This window comes from Delphinapterus leucas, chromosome 10 (genome assembly GCF_059928025.1).
Source record: "Delphinapterus leucas isolate spDelLeu-1000000601 "Yukka" chromosome 10, BTC_Dleu_Yukka2, whole genome shotgun sequence".
Taxonomy (NCBI): Eukaryota; Metazoa; Chordata; class Mammalia; order Artiodactyla; family Monodontidae; genus Delphinapterus; species Delphinapterus leucas.
Window position 1 is genome coordinate 97,100,545 of NC_143138.1, and position 25,584 is coordinate 97,126,128.

General features: G+C 47.2%; 1 protein-coding gene across 2 annotated transcripts in view; it reads right to left on the minus strand.

The window, feature by feature from the left end:
* Positions 1-986: 986 nt before the first annotated feature.
* Positions 987-25,584, minus strand: part of SRGAP3 (SLIT-ROBO Rho GTPase activating protein 3) — a 259,740-nt gene continuing 235,142 nt past the window's right edge. The window contains exons 20-23 of one of the 2 annotated variants that reach the window (XM_089919663.1): positions 13,850-14,030; positions 12,511-12,660; positions 10,003-10,330; positions 987-6,139 (exon numbers count right to left, since the gene is read on the minus strand). In XM_089919663.1, the coding sequence (XP_089775789.1) occupies positions 5,726-6,139; positions 10,003-10,330; positions 12,511-12,660; positions 13,850-14,030 (1,073 nt within the window). In that variant the 3' untranslated portion in view covers positions 987-5,725. The remainder of the gene's footprint in view (positions 6,140-10,002; positions 10,331-12,510; positions 12,661-13,849; positions 14,031-25,584) is intronic. The other variant, XM_022564631.3, reaches the window with a different exon arrangement.

A 25,584-nucleotide genomic window follows, 5' to 3' on the forward strand; every position in this document is an offset into this window, starting at 1 on the left:
TGATTTCAGGATTCTGGAGGGATCGTCTTGTGCAATTAGACTGCAAGCAACTTGCGGGTAGGAACTGGGTCTCGTCCATCTGTCTCCCCAGCCGCCAACTTGGGGCAAGGCTCACACCAAGGTGCTTACCACACGCTTGTTGAATGACAGGCTTCTTTTTCAGGGTTCTCAAGCAAGCACGGTTGCTTTGAGCCAGATAACAGATTATGGAATGCACCCAAAATCTAGACCCTCAGCAGGCTGCACCGCATTGGAGCCTGGAATTAGCGAAAGGCCGCCACTGAGTGGTGAGTGGCTATGGGGGGACTCATGGATTCCCTGAGGCTGGCAGAAGACCTGGTTCTCTTCTGCAAAGGCCCCTGTGTGAAGGTCCACCAGAGGGCTCACTGGAAAGGAAAGGCCCGGAGTATTCCTTGACTACGGCCCGCAGGGAGCTACCTTCATCACGGGATCCTGCCGCCAATCCCACTATGATGAGCTTGCTTGAGGGCAGGCAAGACAATGAATGTGTAAACAGCACGGCTGCTGGGTCAGATGGGCTGAATTCAGATTCGGGCTCCTTCACTTCCTAGCCTGAGCTCGGACAAGTTGCTTAGCCTCTCAGAGCCTCCATTTCATCTTCTGCAGAATGGGGTTTAAGAAGGGTACTTACCTTCAGTAGCTGTTTTGAGAATTTGATGAGAAATGCATACTTAATCTAGTGTCTGGGACAGAAATAAGCGATCAACAAACACTTCACACGTGCACACACACACACACACACAGTTCCAAGGGGCTGTATCACACGTGTGTAGACAACAGGTGCTAAAATGCTGCATATGCAGTCACACTGGCGATAGTATCCTGTGGCCTCCACTGATGCGTCATAAGCTCAGGAAGGCCTCTCCTCAGATGACGGCTCCCCCTCCCCCTTGCCTTTGCTCTGACCGTCCTGGTTCTCGCTTTCCCAGCGGGCACCCCACACTTACCTCCTTCAGTTAGCTCTGCAGCGGACGCAGTCCTCTTTGGAAACTTGGCCTTCACAATGTTCGACCTGAGCTAAAGGACATTTCAGGGATGCTTCCCGGGGGAAGCACACTGACCGTGGACTGGAGGGTAGGAACACCCCCCCTGGGGCCTCCCCATCCCCAGCGGGCGACCTCACCCTTCCAAAAAGCCACCGGAGCACGTTTGAGAAAAGTTAAGCTGTTTTATTTCACAGGATAGCTCCACGTCAAACCAGCAGGCACCATCAGAATACGCGACAGAGGATCCAGTCAGACACTCTACAGCACGGGCGCTGGGTTGTAAGGTAGAGAAATGATGTCCGGGAGAGGGCAACACTTATCGCCACACGGGGACAGGCAACCAGCAATCTCCTAGGGTGATTTCGGTTTGATTTTCCTGACAGTTTGGGGAGGAAGGAAACCAAAGGAAACGAAATAGACCAGCCACTCTGAAGCAATCAGAACCAAACCTATTGCCAAACCGAGTAAACAGTCACACTGCCGGGGACTAGAGCCTGAGCAGAAACTCTGGCCAGAAGCTACTTCCATTCGAGGGAAGCAAAACGCACTCTGGCTGCTCTGGTTCAAGGTTGTCGTTTGCCTGTCATTTGTCCTTTCACACAGAAAGGAGGTGTCGGCAAGGGGCAGTCCCAGAGGATGAGACGGCGGGACCCTGGCAGATCAACCTCAGAGAGGCAAGGAGGACGCAGACCTGGCAGCAAAGCCCCTGCCCTCAGCTCCCCCAGCAGCTTTAGGTATGTGCGGAATTCTCCACACGGCTGCTCAGAGGAGCAGGGACCCCAGAGAACTGGGGAAGTTGCCATGAAACATCACCATTAGCTCTGCACAGCAGAAAATCATCTTAGCAACACCTCGGCTCACCCGCTTCCTGCCTGTTCCTCCAGGCCTCCCTCCCTGAACCCAGCAGCCCCTAACCCCCATGGTTGTGAGCCAGCCGTCCTTCTTTCTGGGTTTCTCAGGAGGATGAGGCATTTGCTCTAGTATGAAAAGTTAGGGACAGAGAGACTGAGAGGAAGAACCATTCCATTAGGCCTCATGGTTTGCCATCAGCTGTGTACGTGCGCTGAGCGCCAGGTAATGACCAGGTCCCAGGAAGTCCTCTGCATCCGTGCCTCCTGAATGAGAAAGAAATCCCCCTAACAAGGCACTCCGAGGGCCTCCAACAGGGAAGCAAGCCCCATGCCAGGCCCTTCCCTGTGCTGGCCCCCTGGGGGTACCACCAGCCAGTTCTGGAGTGTTTGTTTATAAGGCAGATCGCTGAGCTGCTAGTTCCGCCGGCAGCCGAGGGATGACTCCACTTCCCTGCATCTCTTCCCACTTGGATTTCTTCATGGAATAGGAACCTTTCGACCCTCGGGAATCCGTTTCTCTCCTGCCCCTGGGCCCAGTGACCTCAGAGAAAAGACTCCCAAGTCTAATTCCCAAGCTGACAATTCCCTCCAGTTGTGCGCTCTGTCTGGGGTTCAAAAGGCGCTTCAAGGTGAGAAATCGTTAGCACTGAAAACAAGGAAAGGCAAGAATTTTTCACAGAATCCCACAGCTCAGAGCAGCTCTTTAAGAGGAAAGGGGACTAAAGGGAGAGAGTGAGAGAGGGGTAGGAAGCACGGCTCATTCTCCGTTTTATCCAAGAAAGGTCCTTAGTGGCCGGAGGCTGGGCCCCAGGCCCAGGAAACTAGACCAGGAATGAATTGTCTTTGGTCAGTTTTAAATGAACATCTTGCTGGTTCATTCCTAAAAGAGACTGAACACCGGTAACACATAAAGACAAAAGGCTTGACCTCAGGGTAAGTTGAAGGTTAAGAAACTGTTCTGTGAAGAAAAAAAAAAAAAAAAAAAAATTGCCCGTTATCAATGAACTGGTCAGTACAGCTTTCGGTAATCGTGATGGACAAGCAGGTAAACACCACTTCCCCTTGTACAACTGGTTATACTGAGGACTACTAACTAGGTTACTACGTTTCCCCCCCACGCTCACTGTACAGTTAGGTTTCTGGTACTTGTTTTTTACACTGATCTATCTACTAGGTGCAAAGATTTGGTGAGTGGCATTGGCTGTGATTTCATTGTAGCCTTTTTAAGAATTACAGTTTCACATTTTAACAGTTACTTTCCAGCATTTAAGCAAATACAGCAATATATAGTGGACTAACACAGGCAGGAGTCAGGACGAGAATGCCAATGCTCGTGACAGTGGGCGGGCCTGGATGCCCGTGGAGGGGGCCTGAGACATGCAGGGCGCCAGATGGGTGGGGCAGGGGGAAGTACTTTTCCACGTGGTTCTGCGTCAAGGCTCAGATTTGGAGCTGGATGAGTGGGGTGTGAGCTTCCCTAAATGTGAACTCACCAGCCATTTCCCAATGGAAGAATAGGTCCCTAAAGAAAACGGCAAAGGCTCTGCCCTCAGGTAATTCAGTGAAAGGCAGGCCTGTTTTCAATAAGGAAAGATGAAGTTAGTCATTTCAGAGGAAAATCCACATGATCTGACTGGTGTTATGTATTTCAGGCAACAGACCTGTCAGCTCAGGTTTTCACTTTCCGTCTGGCAGTCATGGCAGAGGGTGTGGCATTTTGCACAGGGGGCCACTGCATTTAAGGTCTGCGAGTCTCTCTGGGGTGGACACGAGAAGTCTCTTATCCCACTGAACAGCACAGCATCCTTGCAAATAAATGACTTTACGAGCTGGACCCAGCCCCACTCTCAGCCATCTATTAAATCTTGGACAAGTCACAGCCATCCTAAGGCCTTGCTTCCTCTCCTAACCTGTAACATGGGGGTATGTTTATGTGCTAAAAAGACAGAGGGCTCCTAGCTCATTCTGAGGCTCTTTCATTTCCAGGAGTTATAGGCAAAACAAGGAAGGTCAAATTGGTCACTGGCCTCTCCCTGGCATTCTCTTTTTGTGCCCTTTCTTATTCTTTCCTCCACTGTGTGCTCTCAAGGCCAGTGCTTCAGGCAAGGCAGCGTGGCTCACCACCCCTATACACCTAGGTAACGTGGCTTCATAGGCCCCCCCGTCTGGGGACCAGAGGAGAGGATGAAACTTAATCCAATGGGCTGAAATGGTAATGATGGAATGTCAAGAGGTGATGTACCTGCAGGACCGGGCTTCATGGCCCTTATGAAGCTGGCAGGAAAATTCCACTGCCCACTTCTCAAATGCCATTAGGAGGTTTCAAAAGGATGGCACTGGATGGTTTTCACCTTAGTGATGACCGTGAAGAGAGCAATTGTGTTGGCACAATGCTTTCTAGGTTGCATGGCTTGCTCGCTTACATTTTTATGGAGCAGGAGACAGAGGTTCAGTGAGGTGAGTGACACGCCCCCCAAACCTAACCCCATATTTTCAATTGAGTTAAATGTGCTGGAGGAGGTGGGCAAAAGGGAAGGGAAAGGGGAGAGGGAAGCTTATTTCATTGCATAAAGTCCACCGAAGCGTTCTCTAGGACGGCAAGTGCCAAGCACTCCCTCCCCGGCCCTGGTCTGAGATGGGCACTTACGGTCCCGTGTGGTTCATGCAAGAGGCCACCAGCCAGAGCGTGTCACAGCCTGATTTCAAATTAAAATGATGGGACTCAAAGTCTCCTTGCCTGTTTAGTTCCAGATTTTGACACAGTATAATTAGTAGAAAGAGGAAAAGACAAAATTAAATATTTTGAAAATGGTATAAGTTAAACCTCTATAGTTACCACAGATTTATTCCTACAGCGTTTCTAGGTTTTGAAGTGTTCCACACCGCTGTTTGGGTTTTCTTTTTCTTTTTTCCCAACCACACATAATACTGCGCTACGATGGGGCTCAGGCTCTCACCATCCCCTCTTCTACGGTCGAACACAGGCCGCTGCAGTCAGGGCTCTTCTCGCCAACGTCCTCCATGCCTTTGGGGTGCAGTTGGTCTTGGCCTCCGTGTGGAAAGGCAGGGTCTCTGGGGTGGACGGGGGGGGGGGGCTCTGTGAAGGGTTCCCCACCTCTGGGAGCAGCCTGCCCGGGGTACCGCCTGCCCCACCCTTCCCTTAGGGGCAGACTGTTCTGGAAGGCCACAACTTCTGGAGACAGGGGGAGACTGGTTTTGTTTTTCTGCAGGTTAGTGCTATATTGCTTCATTCGCAGTTACTGTGGGCCTTAAATTCTCCCAGAAAAGTCCCTGCAAATCCCACCAAATAACTCAGCGGGAGATGTTTGGTGGCATGGGTCTGAGGTAAATCTAAGTTTCGTAAAAAGAAAAAGGAGATCCTATATACATTTCATATGTGTGTCCAGATCTAGTATATGTATATAGATGCATAAATATATATATACACACACACACACTCCTACAGACACATACGTACATATATACGTGTACATATGCACATACACATACATACACACGTATGGATGCATGTAGAGAGAATGTCGAGAGAATAACTTTCCAGTGACGATACGCAGGTGAAGCCATTTAACATTTGCCATGACCTTGGGAAAGGCTCCGGCTGGGGCGGCAGCTCCTCTCCGCTTGGCCGTCTGTGTGCATACGGGAGGGAGGCCTGTGGATTCACGTGGCTGAAGGCGAGCTGTGGCTCGGGCCTGGGCCTCAGCTCCACACAGACCCGCTCCCAGGCTGACCTTCCGGGCTCTGCCCGACAAGGCCAGGAGCACCGGGAGGACGTGGGAGTCACAGAGGCCTCCCTCGGCCACGGCGGGCCACGGAGGGCCGGGGCGGTGCCCGCCACCCCGCAGGTCACATGGTGCCCGACTTGTCGGCCGAGCTGTTGGGGAACATCTTCTCGGTGGGCGTCACGGCCGGGCTGCCCACGCCCGAGCTGCTGCTGCTGCTGGACCGATGCTGGACCACGGGCCGCACCGGCCGCATGGGGGGCGGGCGCAGCTGGGCGCCGGCCAGGCGGGCGGACAGGGCTGGCTTGAAGGTGGTCATCATCTCGGTGGAGGAACTGCTGCTGCGACGCATGGCGGCGTCGGGGTCGCGGATGACGATGGTGTGCAGGGGGCTGGCCGGCTCTGAGCTGATGGGGCCTGGCGGGTTCTTCAGGGGCTCCAGGGTGTCCAGCACCACATCTGGCGCCTGCTTGACTGTGTTCTGCCTCTCCAGTTCCCGCAGCTCGTGCAGAGCTGTGCTCATGGTCTTCTCGATGTCCTGGGGACAGGGAGAGCGCTCGTCAGCACAGAGTCTGGAGGGCTGGGATCTAACCCTTCTGGAGCTGCTACCCAGCTTGTAGGCTTCTTAGGGAGGCTTCCCCACAAATCTCATGGAAGGGATGGAGATTGGATCCCAGGGACTCTTATAACCATAAGGAAAATCAGTGTGAGTATCGCAGACCTAGTGGTGGCAGGCTCTGCAGTCAGACAGACCTGGGTTCAAATCCTATTTCTGTGACTTCCCTGCTGTGTGACTGTGGGCAAGCCACCTTACCTCTCTGAGTCACAGAATCCTCATTTGTAGATTACAGACACGTATAATACTGACCTCAAGGGGTTGATGAGTGTATTTAATGATACGGTCCCTGCGAAGAGCATGGCATGGCACCTGGTACCTAGTGAGTATTTCCAAATAATGACAATAACAATGACAATAACAGCTAAAACCGAGCACCAATTCAAGCCCCTTCCCCTAACAATTCATTTAAGCCTCTCACTTATCTGGTAGGAACTACCATTACGCTTACGTCACACGTGAGGAAATGGAAGCTCAGACTGGTTAAGTAACTTGTCCAAGGTCACACAGCTACTTAGCAGCATAGTAGTTCTGGCTCCAGCGCTCATGCCCCTAACTATTATTATTAAAAAATATATCTCTCCTTTGTCCATAGGAAATTTGTGTGGAGGTTGTATATCAGAATGTTTGCAATGCTCACCCCAGGATGATAGGACTGTTACTTTCTTCTCTGTATTATAATCAGAACAATTTTTTTAAAAATGGAAAATTTAAAAAGCAACAAAAATCTTCATCGGCCGACACAATTCCCAGGGATATTGTGATATTTAAGAGCTCATCAGCATGAGAGCACTTTGAATGACACAGAGAGAGATTCTGGCAGCCCAGAGGGCCGACCTGGGGCTCAGCATTCCAGGAGTGAGCACTGGAGCTGGATGACAGCATTTAACCCAGGAGCCCTGGGCCTGGATGCAGAGCCCAGGTTTGGGAGGGAAAAAGGTTCCTCTGCTACCGCTGCTGGGCAACCTTGGGCAAGTCTCAGTGGCTCCGCACCACACTCGGTCCAGGTGCTGAAAGCCCCCTGCTGGCCGTGAAGATGGGATGAGACAGTGGACGTGATGACACTTTGTGAACTGCTGGATGGTGGTTTTCACACTCCCTTCAGCCAGAGTCCTCGGTTCCCGTGGGGTTTCCCAGGGATGCCTCCACACAGAGGCAGGGGGAGCTGCTCAGGCTGAGCTGGGCCACCGAGAGGCCAAGGAGGGACAGAACCGCTGCTGGAAGGTGCTGACCCACCTCAGGCTCCGGGATGACTATTGAGACACACTAGCTTTTCTGCCCTGGGGCAGCTCTGGGAAAACTGAAAGTCTGGTCAGACTGATGGGGCTGGTGCCCACAGGTGTCCTGCCGGCCCCTTCCCCGTGCACATCTTCTTTCACCTCCTCTCCTCCCCTGTCCTCAGGCGGCTCCTGCCCGCTGGGCCTCCACGACAGGCTCCAGTCTGGCCTCCATCAGGGTCCCAGCCTATCATCTTGTTTGGTGAAGAGACTACTGATGATTGGCTAATATTAGCATTTATGCTTCCCCAGGACATTTTATCCTTTGCACTTAACACTGCCTACTTTAAAGAAGATGCTGTTTGTGCCTTTACCTACAAGGAATAACTGTGGGGCTGTGACGGGGGTCCCGCCTGACAGGAGAGAAGGCAGTCCTGTCCCAACCTTTGCTACATCCCAACCCTGCAGTGATCAAGCCCGCCTTCTGCGTCCCAGTCTGCTTAAAGTCCCCCACTGACATCACTACTCTGTCTGCTCTACTCCAGCAGGAGCCAAAAGGCAAAACTAATAAATAAAATATAATTAATGGCCCTCCACCACCATCCCCACCACCACCACTCCACCCTAGCAGAGTGTGAGCCAGGAAGACAGCGAGTCCAGAGAAAGATCAGCTGGGGGGTTTAGGCATGAGCCTTGCGTTAGTCTGAGAGGTGATGCCGTGATCTCAGAGTGGAGCTGCAGAGAGGCGCTGGGGAGCACGGACAGCGGGGGAAAATGATCCCTTTTCACCTCCTCCTGAACGAGATCTTCCCACCTTGGATGGCGGTGCTGCCAGATCCCCAAAATGCCTCTTTAACTGGGCTCCAATCTAAATCCTAAAAGACATTTTGAGACCAGAGGATTTCAGGTAACTCCACCTACTACTACACAGCTGCCCTCTGCAGCCTGCAATGTCAAGGGCTCATCAGAGCCAATGCTGAGCAGGCTGGAGGCCATCCAGGGTGCCCTTGGCTATTTACATACCGTTTCCCATGCTCTGCTATCGAATGGCAGCTATCAAATTAGCGTGTGTAGATATGTCTGCAGACGGAAAATGCGAGCGGCATGCCCCACGTGTATTCTTTAGGCCGCTCTTGCAAAATGCTCTGTGACTAAAGGTCAAAGAAGTCTGGGAGATGGGTGTGCCCTGCTCTCTTTCTTGAAGATTCACAATCCACATCAACATACTTAATAATGTTTGTTGCAGACAACCTATTCAAATTTGCAAGACCAGCATTCCCCAAACTTTCTTGACCATAGAACACCTTTTTCCCCTCCACTAATACCCCATGGAACCAGTCTGCTGTGGGACCTACTTTGGAAACAGTGGCGTAGACTTCATTTGATTCTCCGTGTAAAGGGCTCTGGGCCAGGCCTCAGGTGGCCTGACCTTCCAGGTGACGGCGGATGCTAGGGCAATGCTTCCCAAGAGAATGGCCTCCAACAATGGAGGGACCAGCAGGCTGCCCGGCTGCTCTGCTGGACCCATGCCAAGATGCTGATACCTTGGGAGTGGGCATTGGGACCTGGGGCCAAACTAGATCCTGCGAGGTGTTTCACTTGCTGTGTTGATATCCCTGAGAACCTTTCCTGGCCTCCTCTCGAGCACAGCCCCCAAGCTCTCAGATTTCCACTTCCCCTTGTGAACAGGGATTCAAGGCCACTCTTCACAATACAATCCTAACCGACCCCAAGGTTCTAACTGTCTCTCTTTTCTAAACTGGGAGAAAACACTGGGAAGGGGATACATAATGGGCACCCTGCCAAGTTCCAGAGGGAAAAATGGAAACTTCTGAACTATGATAAAACTATCAAAAACACAGGAAAGTAGCTATGCAAATTATTAAACAACCTAAACAAACTGTCTCATAACAATTTCTTAAATGGATTTGTTTGGTTTGCTTGACAAGTGTAAAAATCACACAGGTTTCTCATCCAGATTTTTTAAAAGTTATTTAAAAAAACACAAAACTCTAAGAGCACTCTTGAAACGCAGAGTCCCCTCCTTCAAGACTCCTGACCCAGCTGCCATTTCACAGCTGTGTGTGTTACTGGTTGGCATCTCTCTCTTCTCTAAACCATAAGCTCCATGTGGGCAGGGCCTGCATCCATTTTAGGTCAATTATACTCTCAGTGCCAGCCAGTGATTGCCACACAACAGATGCTCAATCAGTATTTCTCAATAAATGAATGAACAAATGAATGCATGAATGACAAGATGAACGAATGAAAACATGAAGAGCACAATCTTGCCATGTTATGGAGACGTCTGCCATTACCACATCCCCACATCCGGGAATCCCACCTCTGGCCCTGGAGACTGGGCCCTTGGGTCTTCACAGGAGCCCCAGCCAGCAGTTGCACCCATCCAGCTTCCGCTCCCACAGGGGGGCCAGCTCATTATCTACCTCACGTCTGGCTTAGCCTGAGCCTGGCCTGAAGGGCGAAGGGGCTCCCCAGTCTGCAGGTGCCCACCCCCTGCCCCTCTGGGTGTCGGCTGGTGCAGCCTGCCTTCCCGCCGGCCCTTACTTCTGCCAGGGCCTCGGCCTCCAGGGACTTGTGGTCCCCCAGGCTGCTGTGCCTGGTGGAGCCGCACGTCGACCGGATGCAGTGCCCTTCGGAGAGCACCTTCTTGTCGGGGTAGTTGATGCTGCCGGCGCTCCCAAACGTCGCCATCCTCCGCTTCTCGGGGCTCTCGATCCGCCCCCGGGAGAGGGGGATTTTGTGGGGACTGCTGGGGCAGGCGGCGGCCCGGGGTGGCGTGTCTATGCTGGGGCCCAGGCCCCGGGGCGGGCTGTGTGTGTCTCCCCCGCTTCGGCGCCTGGGGATGGCTGCTCCATCAGATCGTAACCGCACTCTGCAAAGGAGCCAGGGGGTGGGGGCGTGGGGCAGAGGTCAACCCTGGCCAGTGTCACACGGGTCAGCCAACCCCCAGGCCACACGCTACACACTAGTCTAGGGAGTGGGTATAGTAAAGCCTCGTTCAGCCAGACTCTGCGGTTCTGCAGGGAAGGCACTGTCTGAGCACGTGACTCAGGCCCCCGGGTTTCATCTGCACACACAAAGGAGTCGGGGGCGTTCCAAGCTCCAGCCGGGGGTGGTGCCAATTACATAGTGAATCTCGTCTACACGTTAGGTCAGGGCCAGGAGGATTTCAACCTGGGAACACTTTGCTCCCGGTTAGGTGGGCTCATGGTATGTTCTTATGCGGTTTAGAGGTCTCCATGATTCCAAAGGGCCTCTGACTGGTCTGAGGCATTGAGGCTTGACTATACCAAAGAGTTACCAGCTCCCTGCAAGCTCCCTGAAAGATGGCCCTGGTTTCCGTGGGGCAGCACAGACAACAAGCCTGGTGAAAACAGCGTGGGCTGGGGCTCAGGACACTCGGTTCTAGGCTCAGGAGGCGCCCCTGGGAACTGACCACAGCCCAGTGTTGTCACCAAAGGCTGTTCCTATGAGGCTTTTCCAGACCTTGGACAACTAGTCATTAAGAGTAAAATGTGCATCACTGGAACGCCTTTCGTGCACCTGGATACCTTTCACCCCTCAGGGAGGCTGCGGTGGAGTGAAAAGGGGACTAGAGTGTCTATCAGGAAGGCGAATTCTTGTCCTGTCTCTGTCACAGACTTTCCAGTGACCTCTTTCAGACCCACTTTATTAATCTGTTAAATGGGCATAATATTCCTTGCCCACCTTCTGAGGGAGGTTCAGTGGGTGGGAAAGCACTTTGAAGAGGTTCTACCCACAGGAGATTTTGCTGTGTCCCATGGAGGGCACTGAAGACTCAAAGGCACTGGTGAGGGGAGGGAAGGCTGGAAGTGGCAAGGGGGTGGGGAAGAGGGGCAGAGTGCGGGAATGGATTGTGACGGGGACCAAGCTCAGTGTGGTCAGCAGCGCTTTAGACCCTGTGCCACCAGCCAAGCTAAGCACCGCCTGTGGGCACCCCAACAGCACCAAAACATTGGTGTTCGAGAGGAAGAGTACTGGGAAAGAAAGAACGAGAAGAAGGTAGGTGAGAGAGGACAGAGGGAGAGGGAAATTGAGGCAGGAGAAGATACGGCCCCCCTGGAAGTCAAGGGACCATGACTCTGTCATCTACCTACCCCAACCGTCCATCTCCCCTGATTCTATCACTTATCAGCACCCTGAACTGAACAGAATACACTGAAAAGAGGCACTGGGACTTTTGCTGAAATAACTTCATAAACATATGTTCCTATTGTGGTTGATTTCTCTGGCTTTATCTGCAAGTGCCCCATGTGTGGGTTGATCCCATGACCTCTCCACCAGAAAAACAAAGAATATGACATTTTGAGAATTCGATTAAGAAAGCAGTGACACACTGCCAGCTTTCCTTTCCAGCGTCACATCTTGTGGGGAAGAAGGGGCCACGACAGCCTCCCTCTCTCCCTCCTTCTCTTTTCCTTATTGTATTTTTTTCTTTAAACAACCACGTGCTTTGGACTATACCTGTAGAGGGAGTGAGGAGCCCAGCTCCATACCTGGCGGAAAGATCATGTGACAGCCCCGCCCACACGCAGGAGTGAAGAAACTGGCAAATCTGCTCCCACCAAATATGTGCGTGGAGCCGAGTGTCAATTTGCCCCCACGAAGTGGGTGTGAGGCTTCTGTTTCTGCAGTGCACTTCAGGGACTAAGTGAGCTTTACATTTTTAAATATAACAACTTAGGTCTTCAACAGAAAGTGGGGAGGAGGTGTAAGAACTGGAGACAGAGAGGAAAAATACTTGCCAACTTGCAACTCTCTCTTTCCCGTTTATTATTATTTTAAATAAAAAGCATTGGTTGCCAATATGTCTTTCCTCCTCTTTCTCCACCTCTGCCCCAAGCTGGATCACTTTCTACCTGACATTCTAGGCCAGTTCCAGCCAGCCCACCAGGTGTGCCGCATGTCATATCTCGTGGGGAAGAAGGGGCCACAACAGCCTCCCTCTTTCCCTCCTGTGCCCTTGCTTCTCCCCAGTCAGACACAAACCGGCACTGTACTAGCCGCAAAGAATGAATCCGCGTTTCCTACCGGCCCATCACCCCCCCAAAGCCGTAATCCGAGATGTGCTCCGTGGGGGACTGGAGGTCGTTTTTGGAGGAGGCCTTGTCGTCCAGCAGTGGCCCACTGCTGGCCTCGCTGTCGGCCTTTTGGCTCAGGCTGTCCGAGAAGGCATCGTCCCTGGGGAGAAGGACAGACGTGAATTGGGAGGGATTCGCTCCAGAGAACCGACATGTGCTGAGACCTGAGGGGCTGGATCCACACACACCTCGTGGTTGAGCCGCTGCTGCTTCTCCAGCAGGAGGCCCTCTGTGGCACCGCCCGTGCCTACCTTCTCCTCCCCTCATCTAGGCTCTTCTCTCCCAGCTGCTCGAGACTGGGATAAGCTAAAGGGGAGGGTGTGCTAGAGAAATGGGGGAGGGGGCCTGCAAGCTGAGCCCTGGGCGATGAGCAGCAGTTTGGGGGTCCAGCAAGGGAGAAGGAAGGCATCTCCATCCCTCTCCGCACCCGGGGCTTTGAACAGGTGTGAGGGGCCTGGAGCTTGTTGGGGTGCCCTGCCCGCCTCCCCCCCATGCCCTCTCCCTGCCCTCAGAGGCCTGGGGACGTCAGAGAGCTGCTTTGGATCGTCTTGTTGTTTGCCGAGCTCTGGACTTTTCTCTGTCTCCAGACCGTCCCCTCTGCCATCAAGACGTATGCCTTTGGCCACCTCCCCTTGAGGCCCAGCTTGGTGGCTGCTTCCTTGGTAAATCAGTTCCACCTGAGGCAGACTGGAGCTCGGAGGGAGTGTGTGCAGGAACCTTCAAAGGCTTTCAAAGAATGGAAGGTGTAGACTTTCTGGGCATTATGGTGGGGCTAGGTATTTGGGGTGTAGGGCTTTTTTTTAATGCCTAAAATTCTTTTCTAAAAAATAGTACCCTCTTAGCTGGAAATGAGGGGATGATTGTTTCTGCCCATCTCCTGAGACAGCCACCTCAGGGTAGAGAATGGTGGGCTATTAAGAGGGGAGTGGGATGGCCACTGGCTACAGGGAAGGCCCAGGAGGGTGGAGGTATATGGCAAGATCCACTGGACACCGAGAACCATAGTGGGTGATAAACGCCCTGGAGGCTGTCAGGTGGGCCGGGATGGTGAGCCAAGGGCACCAAACATTGTCCCTGTGGACTCTGAAGGATGAGCAATTTGCTTATTTGTTAAGTGGGTCGCCATTCAAAGGGAGGTTAGACATAATCCATTCTTACGGAAGACCAAGTGTGTCATACCAGGGAGAGCAAAGTGCTGTCATACAATCCATACTCCCATTCCTGTGCCCATTCCAGACATCACTAATCAATCATGGCATTCTTCACAGAAGATCCCAATTCCCACTCACATGTCCTGTACAACTATGTACTGATGTGGGATGAGCCCATCCACGCCGTTGTGACGACCCTCCCACCAGTCCTCGGAGGCGCGGTGGTACAGTAGCAGTGAGGCTCCCTTCTTGAAGGACAGCTCACGCGGGGACCGCCCCACGTAGTCAAACTTGGCGATGGCCTCGATCTGCTCCACTTCTAGAAGGAAAACAAGGGGAAGAGCATCTATGAGGTCAGCAGAAGAGCAGCCCAGGAGCCTCACTCAGATGGCCCTGGCTTCTGTGGGGCAGCACAGACAACAAGCCTGGTGAAAACAGCGTGGGCTGGGGCTCAGGATACTGGGTTCTAGGCTCAGATCCACTCTCCATGCTGTGATCTCAGGCAGGCCATCTAACTTCCCCAAATGGAAAATGGGGCTGAAATATTACATCCTTACCTTCCACTGCCCCTCTTGTTCTCCACTTTTTAACACTTATTAAAACAATATTATAAGAAATTTCTTTTTCTTCTATCCCTTAATGCCAGCTCTGTTTCCATTTTTCCATGGACCCTTTCCCTCTTTGTTCACTTATAATACCACCAGTGGTTCTTACCTTTTGGGAAGTCAAACAGATGTTATATATGGATTCCTTTCCATGCAAAATATTGTACACAATTTTTAAGGGTTCTCAGAAGCTTCTCTTCAGAGCTCATTGTTATGGACTGAATTCTGTCTTCCCTCAAATCCAAATGTTGCAGCCCTCACTTCCAATGTAATGGTATTTGGAGATGAGGTGTTTAGGAAGTAATTAAGCTTAAGTGAGGTCATAAGGGTGGGGCCCTAATCTGATAGAACTGGTGTCACTCGGAGAAGAGGAAGAGATGTCGGAGATCTCTCTTTCTGTCTCTTCACGTGCACAGTGGAAAGGCATTGTGAGGACACAGTGAGAAGGCAGCTGTCTACAAGCCAGGAAGAGAGACAACAGCAGAACCCAACACTAATGGCACCTTGATCTTGGACTTCTAGCCTCCTGAACTGTGAGGAAATATATTTCTGTTGTTTAAGCCCCTCAGTCTGTGGTATTCTATTATGGCAGCCTGAGCTGACTAACACACTCGTCCATGAACTTAATTTGGGGAGCGGAAGAATTCTTATGGGGGCTATAGATCAAGCATATCTCTTTGCACACGCACATTTACCCATCAAAGCTTTATTCTTCTCTGGTCAGTGACAGGCCCTGCCTGAGTTAAGCAATGAGAACATAGCTCTTGCCCTTGAGACACTTCTACTGCCCAGCTCTGTCACCTCTTGTTTGTGTGACCACAGGCAGGTTACATAATTTCTGTACATTTCAGTTGCCTTTAGGAGGCTTAAACGATAATCCATGAAAGAAGACAAAAAGATGGCCAACAGGTGCATGAAAAGATGCTCAACATCATTAATCATCAGGAAAATGCAAATCAAAAATCAAAACCATGAGATATCACCTCATACCTGTTAGAATGGCTATTATGAGAAAGACAAGAAACGACAAGAGTTGGCGAGGATGTGGAGAAAAGGAAACCCTTATGCACTGCTGGTGGGAAATAAATTGGTGCAGCCCCTACAGAAAACGGTATGGAGTTTCCTCCAAAAACTAAAAATAGAACTACCATGTGATCCAGCAATTCCACTTCTGGGTATTTATCCACAGGAAATGAAAACACTTAACTTGAAAGGATATCTGCACCCCCAAGTTCATTGCAGCACTATTTACAATAGCCAAGACATGGAAGCAACCAAAATGTCCATCGACAGATGAATGGATAAAGAAGGTTGGTGTATATAAACAATGGAAAATTATTCAGCCATAAAAAAGGAAGGAAATCCTGCCATTTGCAACAACATGAATGGACCTTGAGGGCGTTATCCTAAGTAAAATAAGTCAGACAGAAGAAGACAAATAGTGTATGATCTCACTTGTATGTGGAATCTGAAATCAAAAACAAACCAAGCTCACTGATACAGAGAACAGACTGGTGGTTGCCAGAGGTGGGGGTGGACGAAATGGGTGAAGGGAGTCAAAAGGTACAAACTCCCAGTGATAAGATCAGTAAATCATAGGATGTAATATACAGCACAGTGACTATAAATTGTGCTATATATTTGAAACTTACTAAGAGAGTAGGTCTTAAAAGTTCTCATCATAAGAAAAAAAAAGTAACTATGTGTGGTGATGAATGTTAAACCTGACTTATTGTGGTGATCATTTCATAACATATACATATATCGAATCTTCATGCTATACACCCGATACTAATAAACTGTTATATATCAATTATATCTAAAAGAAGAAAGACACGAGACTTCAATACATTAAAAAAAAAGAGAGAGCGATACGGAAAGTGCTCAGCATAGCACAGACATACAATACATTAGGTATTCAGCTGATCGTGGCTCTCGTGATTATGATCATAATTACTAATGGCTTTAGCTTACGGGGTGGGTCTACACAAAGAAATCTCAGGTGCAGAGAATTTAAGTGTTTTGCTCAAGACCATGCAGCTAGTGATCTTTGGGTAGGAGACTTTTGGGGGAGCAGGACAGTTAAGCCTATGATTTATTTAACCTGTGTTGTAGCTTGTACCCTGAGAAGTGAAAATGGGTAGAAAATGGTAGAAAATGGGTAATGTATAAGTGTCAATGTATTTGTATTTTAAAGCAAGCACAAAGATGTTTAATATTATAAAGAGAATACATATATATATATATATATATATATACACATACCTATATAGGCAGACAGATCTTATTAAATTCTAATAAACAAAAGAGTAACAAAGGTGGCCCCTGCTCTCTCTATCCTGCAGATACCTTCCCTGTGCCGAGCATCCATGGGACTGTCTCTTCTCCTGTCCTCATGGATTATCTTGATTCTGTCCACGCAGCCTGTCCACCTGTCCATCATGGAGTTTTACACAGGTAAAAAGTGGCAAAGCCACGATACCTGGCTTTGCCACTTTTTACCTGTGTGACCTTGAACAACTTAGTTCTCTTTTCTAAGCCTCCATTTCCTCATCTGTAAAATGGGAATGATAATAATAGTACGTACCTCATAGGGCTGTCATAGGATTAAACAAGTTATTACACATGAAGTGCTTGTAACGGTGCCTGGCACACAATTAGCTTCATATGAGAGTTAGTTGTTGTTGTTACCAGAGCTAATGACTCCTAAGGGCCATGAGCAGCATGGAAATCATCCCTCCCTGTTAATCCCCGACCCATGCATGCACACTAGGACTCCTCTCTGTGAGCAGGTGGCTCAAGAAGACTGGGCCAGTGCCCCCATGAGATGCAGTGGCCTCTTGGTGGACCCAGCCCTCAGTGCCTGGGACAGCCTTCTGCAGACAGCAGGCCTCTGACAGCTAAGTCAGCTTTCCCCAGATGGCTACCTGACAAATGTCTTTACATGCTGTTCTGACATAGTTGATGCAAAATGACAGCCCGGCTAAATGGGTCAAATGAACTCAGATCTGGACTCAGAGTCACCTTCTCAGTAAAATGGAGAGATCTCTGTACTTCTTTCTGCTGCGTCTTTGAATCTCACGCCAGCCATGTGCTAGCACCACCTGGTGACCTGTGTGTCTGCCTAGCTACAGAGACAGAAGGGCTGGAGGGTTTTGCAAGCCCATGAGCTGAACCCCACGGTCTGCGTGCTCTCAGGTTTGACCCCAAGGGCTTCCTCTGATCCCACCCCTTGTAATGCTGAAGGAGCCGACCCGGGCTGAGGCTTGCTCATTTCCAGAGGCTCCAGCAGTCACTGGTGGTGGTCTGGAGTGGCGGGTGGAGGAGCGAGGAAAAGTGGAAAATGTAAGGGGGAGAAAAGAAGAAAAGATGAGTAAAGCTGAGCTGCAAGCTAAGAGAGAGCTCGTGTGTTTGCAGAGGTCACTATGTAATCGTGTGGGGTAGAAACAGTGATAATAGCTACCATTTATTAGGAAGTCTATTATTTGTTTTTTTCACACCTAAAATAGAACATGTGATTCTCCCTCTTACCACTCTCCCACACACCTCTCCCCAAACTTACTTCATTCCCTCATCTTCCCCATCTTAGGAAACAGAACCACCATCTGCCCTGCTGAGGCCAAAGCCCTGCTCTCGGGCAATGCATATCTAATCCATCAGCAGCTCCTTCAAATTGGCCCCTGAATCTGACCAGCCTCACCACCTCCACTGCCACCCCCCTGGTCCAGACCACCACTGTCCCTCTACCTGGCCTCCTTGCTTTCATTCTTGCTTGCATTTCTCCCCACAGCAGCCAGAGGGATCTTTTAAAGTCATAAATTAGATCATGAAACTCTCTTGTTCAAATCCCTCTGAAGGCTTCCCATTGTGCTTAGAAAAAAACACAAATGTCTCCTCACAGCTTATGAGGCCTTCCATGCTCTGGGCCCTGGAGACCTCGGTGGCCTTCTCTCTGACTACTCTCTCCTTCCCTCAGTCTGCTCCAGCCTCACTAGACTTCCTGATGTTTCTCTGCCAACACTGCATTATGATACTTTTCAAACACAAAGTAAAGTTGAAAGAATTTTACAGTGAATATTCATATACCTACCACCTAAATGCTACTATGAACATTTTACTATACTAACATAAGCATATATCTGTCCATCCCTCTATCTATCCATCCATTCATCTAATTTTTTAATGAATTTTAAAGTAAGTTGCAGACATCAGTACACTTTACCCCTAAAAACTACAGTATAAATATTCACAGAGCCTTCTTAATGCTTTTAAAACATGCCAAGTACTCCTGCCACAGGGCCTTTGCACTTGTTATTGCCTCTCCTTGGGACATTTTCTTCCCAGACATTTGCATCATTCACATTTCACAAATATTTACTGACCACCGTGTGCCATTTTCTCATTTCTTTCAGATCTGTACCCAAATGCCAATGCTTCAGCAAGACCTTTCCTGGCCACCCTTCACTAACTACAAAAGCACCAACTTCAGATCACCCTTGCTTTATTCTTCTTCATAGATCAGATCAAAACCTGAACTTTTGTGTGTGTGCACAAATGTGTAGTTTCAAAATTTGTTTACTGCTGATCTTTCCTGCTAAAATGTGAGCTCCATTAGACAGGGATTTTATTTTATTTCCTGCTATTTTCCCACTTTTACAACAGTCCCTGGGATGAGTAGGCACTCAATACATACTTGTTACTTGCATGAACAAATTAAGCTTTTACCATGTGCCAAGGGTTCTACTTATGTTATCGCATGTAAGTGATATCCTCACAACAGTATCCGCACACCATCCTCATTTTACAGGTGAGGAAACTGAGGTTGAGGTGAAATGATCTGTCACGCAAGGGGCGAGTCATATAAGTAGAGAGTGATGAGCTGAGATCTAAGCCCAGGTCCCAGGTATCATTAATAGAGCCTTCTTGATGTTTTTAAAACACAATATGCTTATTCCTGCTACCGGGCCTTTACACGGACACAGTGCAAATATAAATATACATATATACCATACTGTATGACTGGTATTCAATTTGACTCCTGCTTATGGAGAGGCTGGTTAGGCCAGGTAGGTGCCCCACGGGCCCTACAGGGAGTGAAGAAATAAAGAGGCCATTCCTGAGCTAAAGAAGAGGTTGAAGGCTGTCCCCGTAGAGGCCCGGCTGGAGTCACACTTTAGAAAAGTCACTCCAGGAGCAGAGCAGTTGCAGAATTGGAAAAGGACTGGAGGGGAGAGGCTGGAGGCAGGAGCAGTTCAGCGGTGGTTAGAATAGCCCAGGGCCTGACATGGAGAAGAAAAGACAGACTGGAGCTTTGGTTTCATTTCAGAATCTGAAGGCTGGAGATTTTGCAAATCCCATACTCGTTATCCTTCTCTACTTATCACCCAAGAGGAAGCGCAAATGCCCCTCTCTAATGATGCCACAACAGAGGACCCTTTTAGGTCATGGGAGAGCAGACGGCTCTGTCCCTCTCAAACCACCTCACTGCCCCCTGTCCACCCCGCCCTCTCCCCACACACACACTGTCTCTCCTCTTTTAAGAGAGAATCCTAATCTCATTAGGACCATTTATCAGAGGCCACGGTCACCGTGTTAAAGGGTAGGAACGTGGCTGTGCCCTCTCTTCCCTCTCATCTTCCCTGCAACCAAAGTAATGAAATCACCTGGGGCCTGTCCACAGGGTCCTTCTTTTCTTCTCTGTTCACTCATGACCTTGGGTTCTTTCATTGCCTCTGGCTACAGCACCAACTAGTATTAAGACTTTGATCTTATTTAAGAGGATAGGAGAGTGATCAACCTGGCAGGACACTGTGGGGAGATCTGCTGATCTACCCTTCAGTGAAACTTGTGAAAAATGCAAAAACAAGCAAACAAACAACGACTGAAAGCCTCTGGAAATGGTCCTACAGGCAAACAACAAATGAAGAAACATCTATTCAAGAAAATCTATGAAAATTCGGTAAGAAAAGTGAGAGTCTGTGCAATTTGGACCAAGACTACTCCCTCCCTCCACCAGCACCCCCAAGCTCAGGGAGGCAGACTCCACTTCAGACTCCTGTAGCCCGAATATAGGGCCTCCTCTCCCACCAAGCTTCCAGCAGGGGGGCTTTCTTCCCAGGAGAAGCAGGACATCAGTGTTTCTACTCCTGACCCCAGCTACCTGTTGCTGAGGCTAAGTCCCAAGTGAGTACGGTAGAGAGGTGAGGGCTCCCTATTCCACCCAACCTTCACTTACACAATAGAAGTTCTGCCTTGGGCACAGCACCAGTGGGAATATTCGGGCCCTGCTCACCCTTACCCCACCTCATGAGGTGATGCTTCCTTGTGAGAAGAGGCAAGCTGAGAGGGCCTCAGGATGCTGCCTTCCTCTCCACAAAGCCCTCAGCTCCTAGAATGCGGAGGTCACTCAGAAGCTTGCCATTGTCCTCACCCCCAGCTCCAGACCTCTACCTCAGAGATTCTGCCTGGGGGAAGAAGTAGGCTGCAAAACAGCTGCTACTCTCTTCCCAAAGGAATTGACTTCACTTTGCAACAGAGCTTGGAGAAGTTTAGGCCTAAGGGTGCTCTCGAGAACGGTGGAGATTGTGGTGAGAGGCAACTGGGGGCAGGTTCACAGGTTTAATGTAGATACAGCCCAGATTGTAGGTCAACTATTTTGGAAGAGATAACCAGAGAATAAGACAGCTGAGAGGAGCCCTCCTAGGGTCAAAACAAATACCAAACAATGACCTCAGAAACTATTCCTTCAAAGGAGACAGAGTTTGATTGGATTGGTTTGTAGAAAAATTTATGACTGAGGACACTGTTAATATTTACAATAGCCAGGACATGGAAGCAACCTAAGTGTCCATCGACAGATGAATGGATAAAGAAGATGTGGCACATATATACAATGGAATATCACTCAACCATAAAAAGAAATGAAATTGAGGTATTTGTAGTGAGATGGATGACATAGAGTCTGTCATATAGACTAAAGTAAGTCAGAAAGAGAAAAACAAATACCATATGCTAACACATATATATGGAATCTAAAAAAAAAAAAATGGTCATGAAGAACCTAGGGGCAAGACAGGAATAAAGACGCAGACCTACTAGAAAATGGACTTGAGGACACGGGGAGGGGGAAGGGTAAGCTGGGACAAAGTGAGAGAGTGGCATGAACATATATACACTACCAAATGTAAAATAGATAGCTAGTGGGAAGCAGCCACATAGCACAGGGAGATTACCTTGGTGCTTTGTGGCCACCTAGAGGGGTGGGATAGGGAGGGTGGGAGTGAGGGAGACACAAGAGGGAGGAGATATGGGGATATACGTATGCATATAGCTTATTCACTTTGTTATACAGCAGAAACTAACACACCACTGTAAAGCAGTTATACTCCAATAAAGATGTTTAAAAATAATAGAGCAAAACATGCAGCAATTAGTGGAGTTTAACAGCTGGATGTAGTCAGCAAAGAGAACCCTACCGAAACCACTGTCATCCCAGGTGATTGTGGGCATATGCAAAGCTGTTCCTCTCTGGGAAGTAACATCAGGCTTAACACTGTATGTATGGGGGAAGGGAGGAAGGGGAACACAGATGTCACTGTAACAGTCCAGTCAGTTGTTAAACAAACACAGAAGCAAATAACAAATAAGCCTCACAGGGTAGGGACCAGTACCCAGAGTTGTTATAATATTTTATCTAAAATGTCCAGTTTCCAACCAAAAATAATTAGAAGACATGCAAAAAAACCAAAAAGTATGAAAAGAAAAAGTATGATGCAAAAACTGGAGGGAAATAAAAAGCAGACAACAGAAAATGCCTGTGAGAATGACCAGATGTCAAATTTAACAAATTTCAAAGTAGCTGTTACAAATATGTTCACAGCTAAAGGAAACCGTGATTAAAGAAGTAAAGTATGAGGACAATGTCGAATCAAATAGAGAATATCAATAAAGAGATACAAATTATAAATTAAAAAATTCTGGAATTAGGGCTTTCCTGGTGGCGCAGTGGTTGCGAGTACACCTGCCGATGCAGGGGACACGGGTTCGTTCCCCAGTCCGGGAAGATCCCACATGCTGCGGAGTGGCTGGGCCCGTGAGCCATGGCCGCTGAGCCTGCGCGTCCAGAGCCTGCGCTCCGCAACGGGAGAGGCCACAGCAGGGAGAGGCCCGCGTACCGCAATAAAAAAAAAAAAAATACAGCAACTGAAATTAAACATTTACTAGAGGGGCTCAATAGTAGATTTGAAATGGCTACAGAATTAGCAAACTTGAAGACAGATTGATAGAAATGATGATGAAAGCTGAAGAACCAAGAGACAAAAGAAGGAAGAAAAGTGAACAAAGCCATAGAGAAATGTGGGATACCATTAAGTGTGTCAACATACGTGTAACAGGAGTAGTAGAAGGAGAAAAGAGAAAAATGAACAGAAAAAATATCTGAAGAAATAATGGCTGAAAACTTCCCAAATTTATTGAAGAAACAATAACCTACACATCTAGGAAGCTGAACAAATGCCAAGTAGGACAAATACAAGAAGATCTACATATAGACACATCACAGTAATAACGCTGAAAGTCAGAGACATGGAGACAATTTTGAAAGCATTAAGAGAAAAATAACTTATCACTTACAGGGAACCCAAATAAGATTAACATCTGACTTTTCAGTAGAAACAATGGAGGTCAGAAGGCAGTGGAATGCCACATTCAGAGTGCTCCAAAAAATAACTGTCAACCAAGAATCTTAAATCTAGAAAAGCTGTCTTTCAAAAGTGAGGCAAAATAAGGATATCTTCAGATTAAAAAAAAAAAAAAATGTGTTATCTAGCAAATTTACCTTATAAGAAACACTAAAGGAAGTTTTTTCAGGTTGAAAGCAAGTAACCCTTATAGTAATTTGAATCCACAGAAAAAACAGGGAGCACTAATAAAGATAATTATGTAATCACAAAAGAGTATAAATGCATATTTTTTCTCTTTTCTTCTCTTAAGTTATTTTAAAAGCAAGTTTAAAAAATATGTGTATAATATATGTATATAATGTATTGCTGGGCCTATAACACACAGAACTGTAATATATATATATAATATGTTTGCAATTAGAGAACAAAGGAGGTGAGAGAAAAGCTGTACTGGGCTAAGGAAATGGCTACAGATGGTAAAAAAAATAATTATAACAATGTGCTGCTGCATTTATATAATTAACAGATGTAATATGTATACCAATAATACCACAAAAATACAGAAAGGGGAATACAACTATATATGAGTAATATTTTCACATATTACTGGAATTAAGCTAGTATAAATCTGAAGTTCATTCTCAGAGTTAGGATATATATGGTAGACCCTAGAGCAACCAGTAAAAAATAACTCAAAAATATAGTTAAACACAGTTTAAAAATCATTTAAAAATTAAAATAATACATTAGAAAATACTTAATGCAAAAGAAAGTAGTAAAGAACAAATAAAGGAACAAAAAACCATGACACATAGAAAACAAAAAAGGAAAATGTCAGGTAAAAATCCAACTATGTCAATAATAACATTAAATGTGAATGGATTAAACAATCCATTTAAAATACAGAGACTTTCAGACTAGATAAAATAAGAGGATCCAACTAAATGATGTCTATAGGAGACATCTTTAGATTCAAAGACACAATTAGAGCGAAAGTAAAACGATGGGGAAACTATATTATGCAAACTACAGCCACAGGAAATCTAGAGTGGCTATCCTAATATCAGACTACACAGACTTTAACACAAAAAAATTACTAGAAATAAAGAGGTACATTTTATAATGACAAAAGGTTCAATCCATTAGGGAGATATAACAATGATAAATATAATGCATCTAATAATAGAGCAGCAAAATACATGAAGCAAATAATGTCAGAAATGAAGGGAAAAACAGATAATTCAAAAAAATAATAATTGGAGACCTCAACAGCCTACTTCCAATAAGGAACAGAACAACTAGACACAAGATCAACAAAGAAACAGAAAATTTAACATTATAAACCAAGTACACCTAACATACATCTATAGAATGCACCACCCAACAACAAGAGGATACACATTCTTCTCAAGTGCACATGGAACATTCTCTAGGATATGCCATATTCTGGGCCATAAAGCAAACTTCAGGTAATTTAAAAGACTATAAATAATACAAAGTATTTTCTCCAATCACAATAGAATGAAACTACTGATTTCTCAATAGTAGGAAACTCAAAATTATGAAGAATTGAACAACGTCCTCCTAAATAACCAATGGTCAAAGAAAAGATCAAAAGGGACATCAGAAAATACTTTGAGATGAATGAAAATGAAGACACAACATACCAAAATGTATGAGATGCAGCTAAAGCAGTGCTTAGAAATTTATAGCTGTAAACGCCTGTATTAAGAAAAAGTAGAGCTCAAGTCAATAGCTTAAACTTCCACTGTAAGTCACTGGAAAAAGGAAGAGCAAAATATACTTAAAGCAAGGAAGGAAATAATAAAGATCAGAGTAGAAATTAATGAAATAGAGAATAGATAAATTATAGAGAAGGTCAATTAAACCAAAGCCTGGTTCTTTAAAAACATCAAACAGATTGACAAACCTTTAGCTACAATGACCAAGAAAAAAAGAGAAGACTCAAATCACTAGAATCAGAAATGAAAAAGGGACATTATGGCCAACCTTACAGAAAGAAAAAAGGATTATAAAGCAATATTGAGAACATCTGTATGCCGGTAAACTGAATAAGTTAGATGAAATGAACAAATTTCTACAAAGACACAAACTACTGAAACTAACTTAAGAAAAAATAGGAAATCTGTAGAGACCTATAACAAATAAAGAGATTGAAACAGTTTTAAAAAAAAAAGACCAAACTACCCACCCGCAAAGAAATGCCTAGGCCCAGACAGTTTTGCTGCTAAATTAGACCAAACATTTAAAGAATTAATAACTATTCTTCACAAACTCTTTCAAAAACTAGAAGAGGAGGAAATGCTTCCCAACTCATTTTATGAGGTCAGTATTAACCTTATACCCAAATCAGACAAAGATGTCACAAGAAAACTATAGACCAATATCTCATGAATATGTGTGCAAAAATCTTGAACAAAATACTAGAAAAGTGAATCCAGTAACATATAAAAAGAACTTTGTGCCACACCCAAGTGGAATTTATCCAAGGAATGAAAAATTGGTTTAACATTGCCCCCACCAATTAATGTAATATATCAATCAATAGAATAAAAAACCAAAAAAA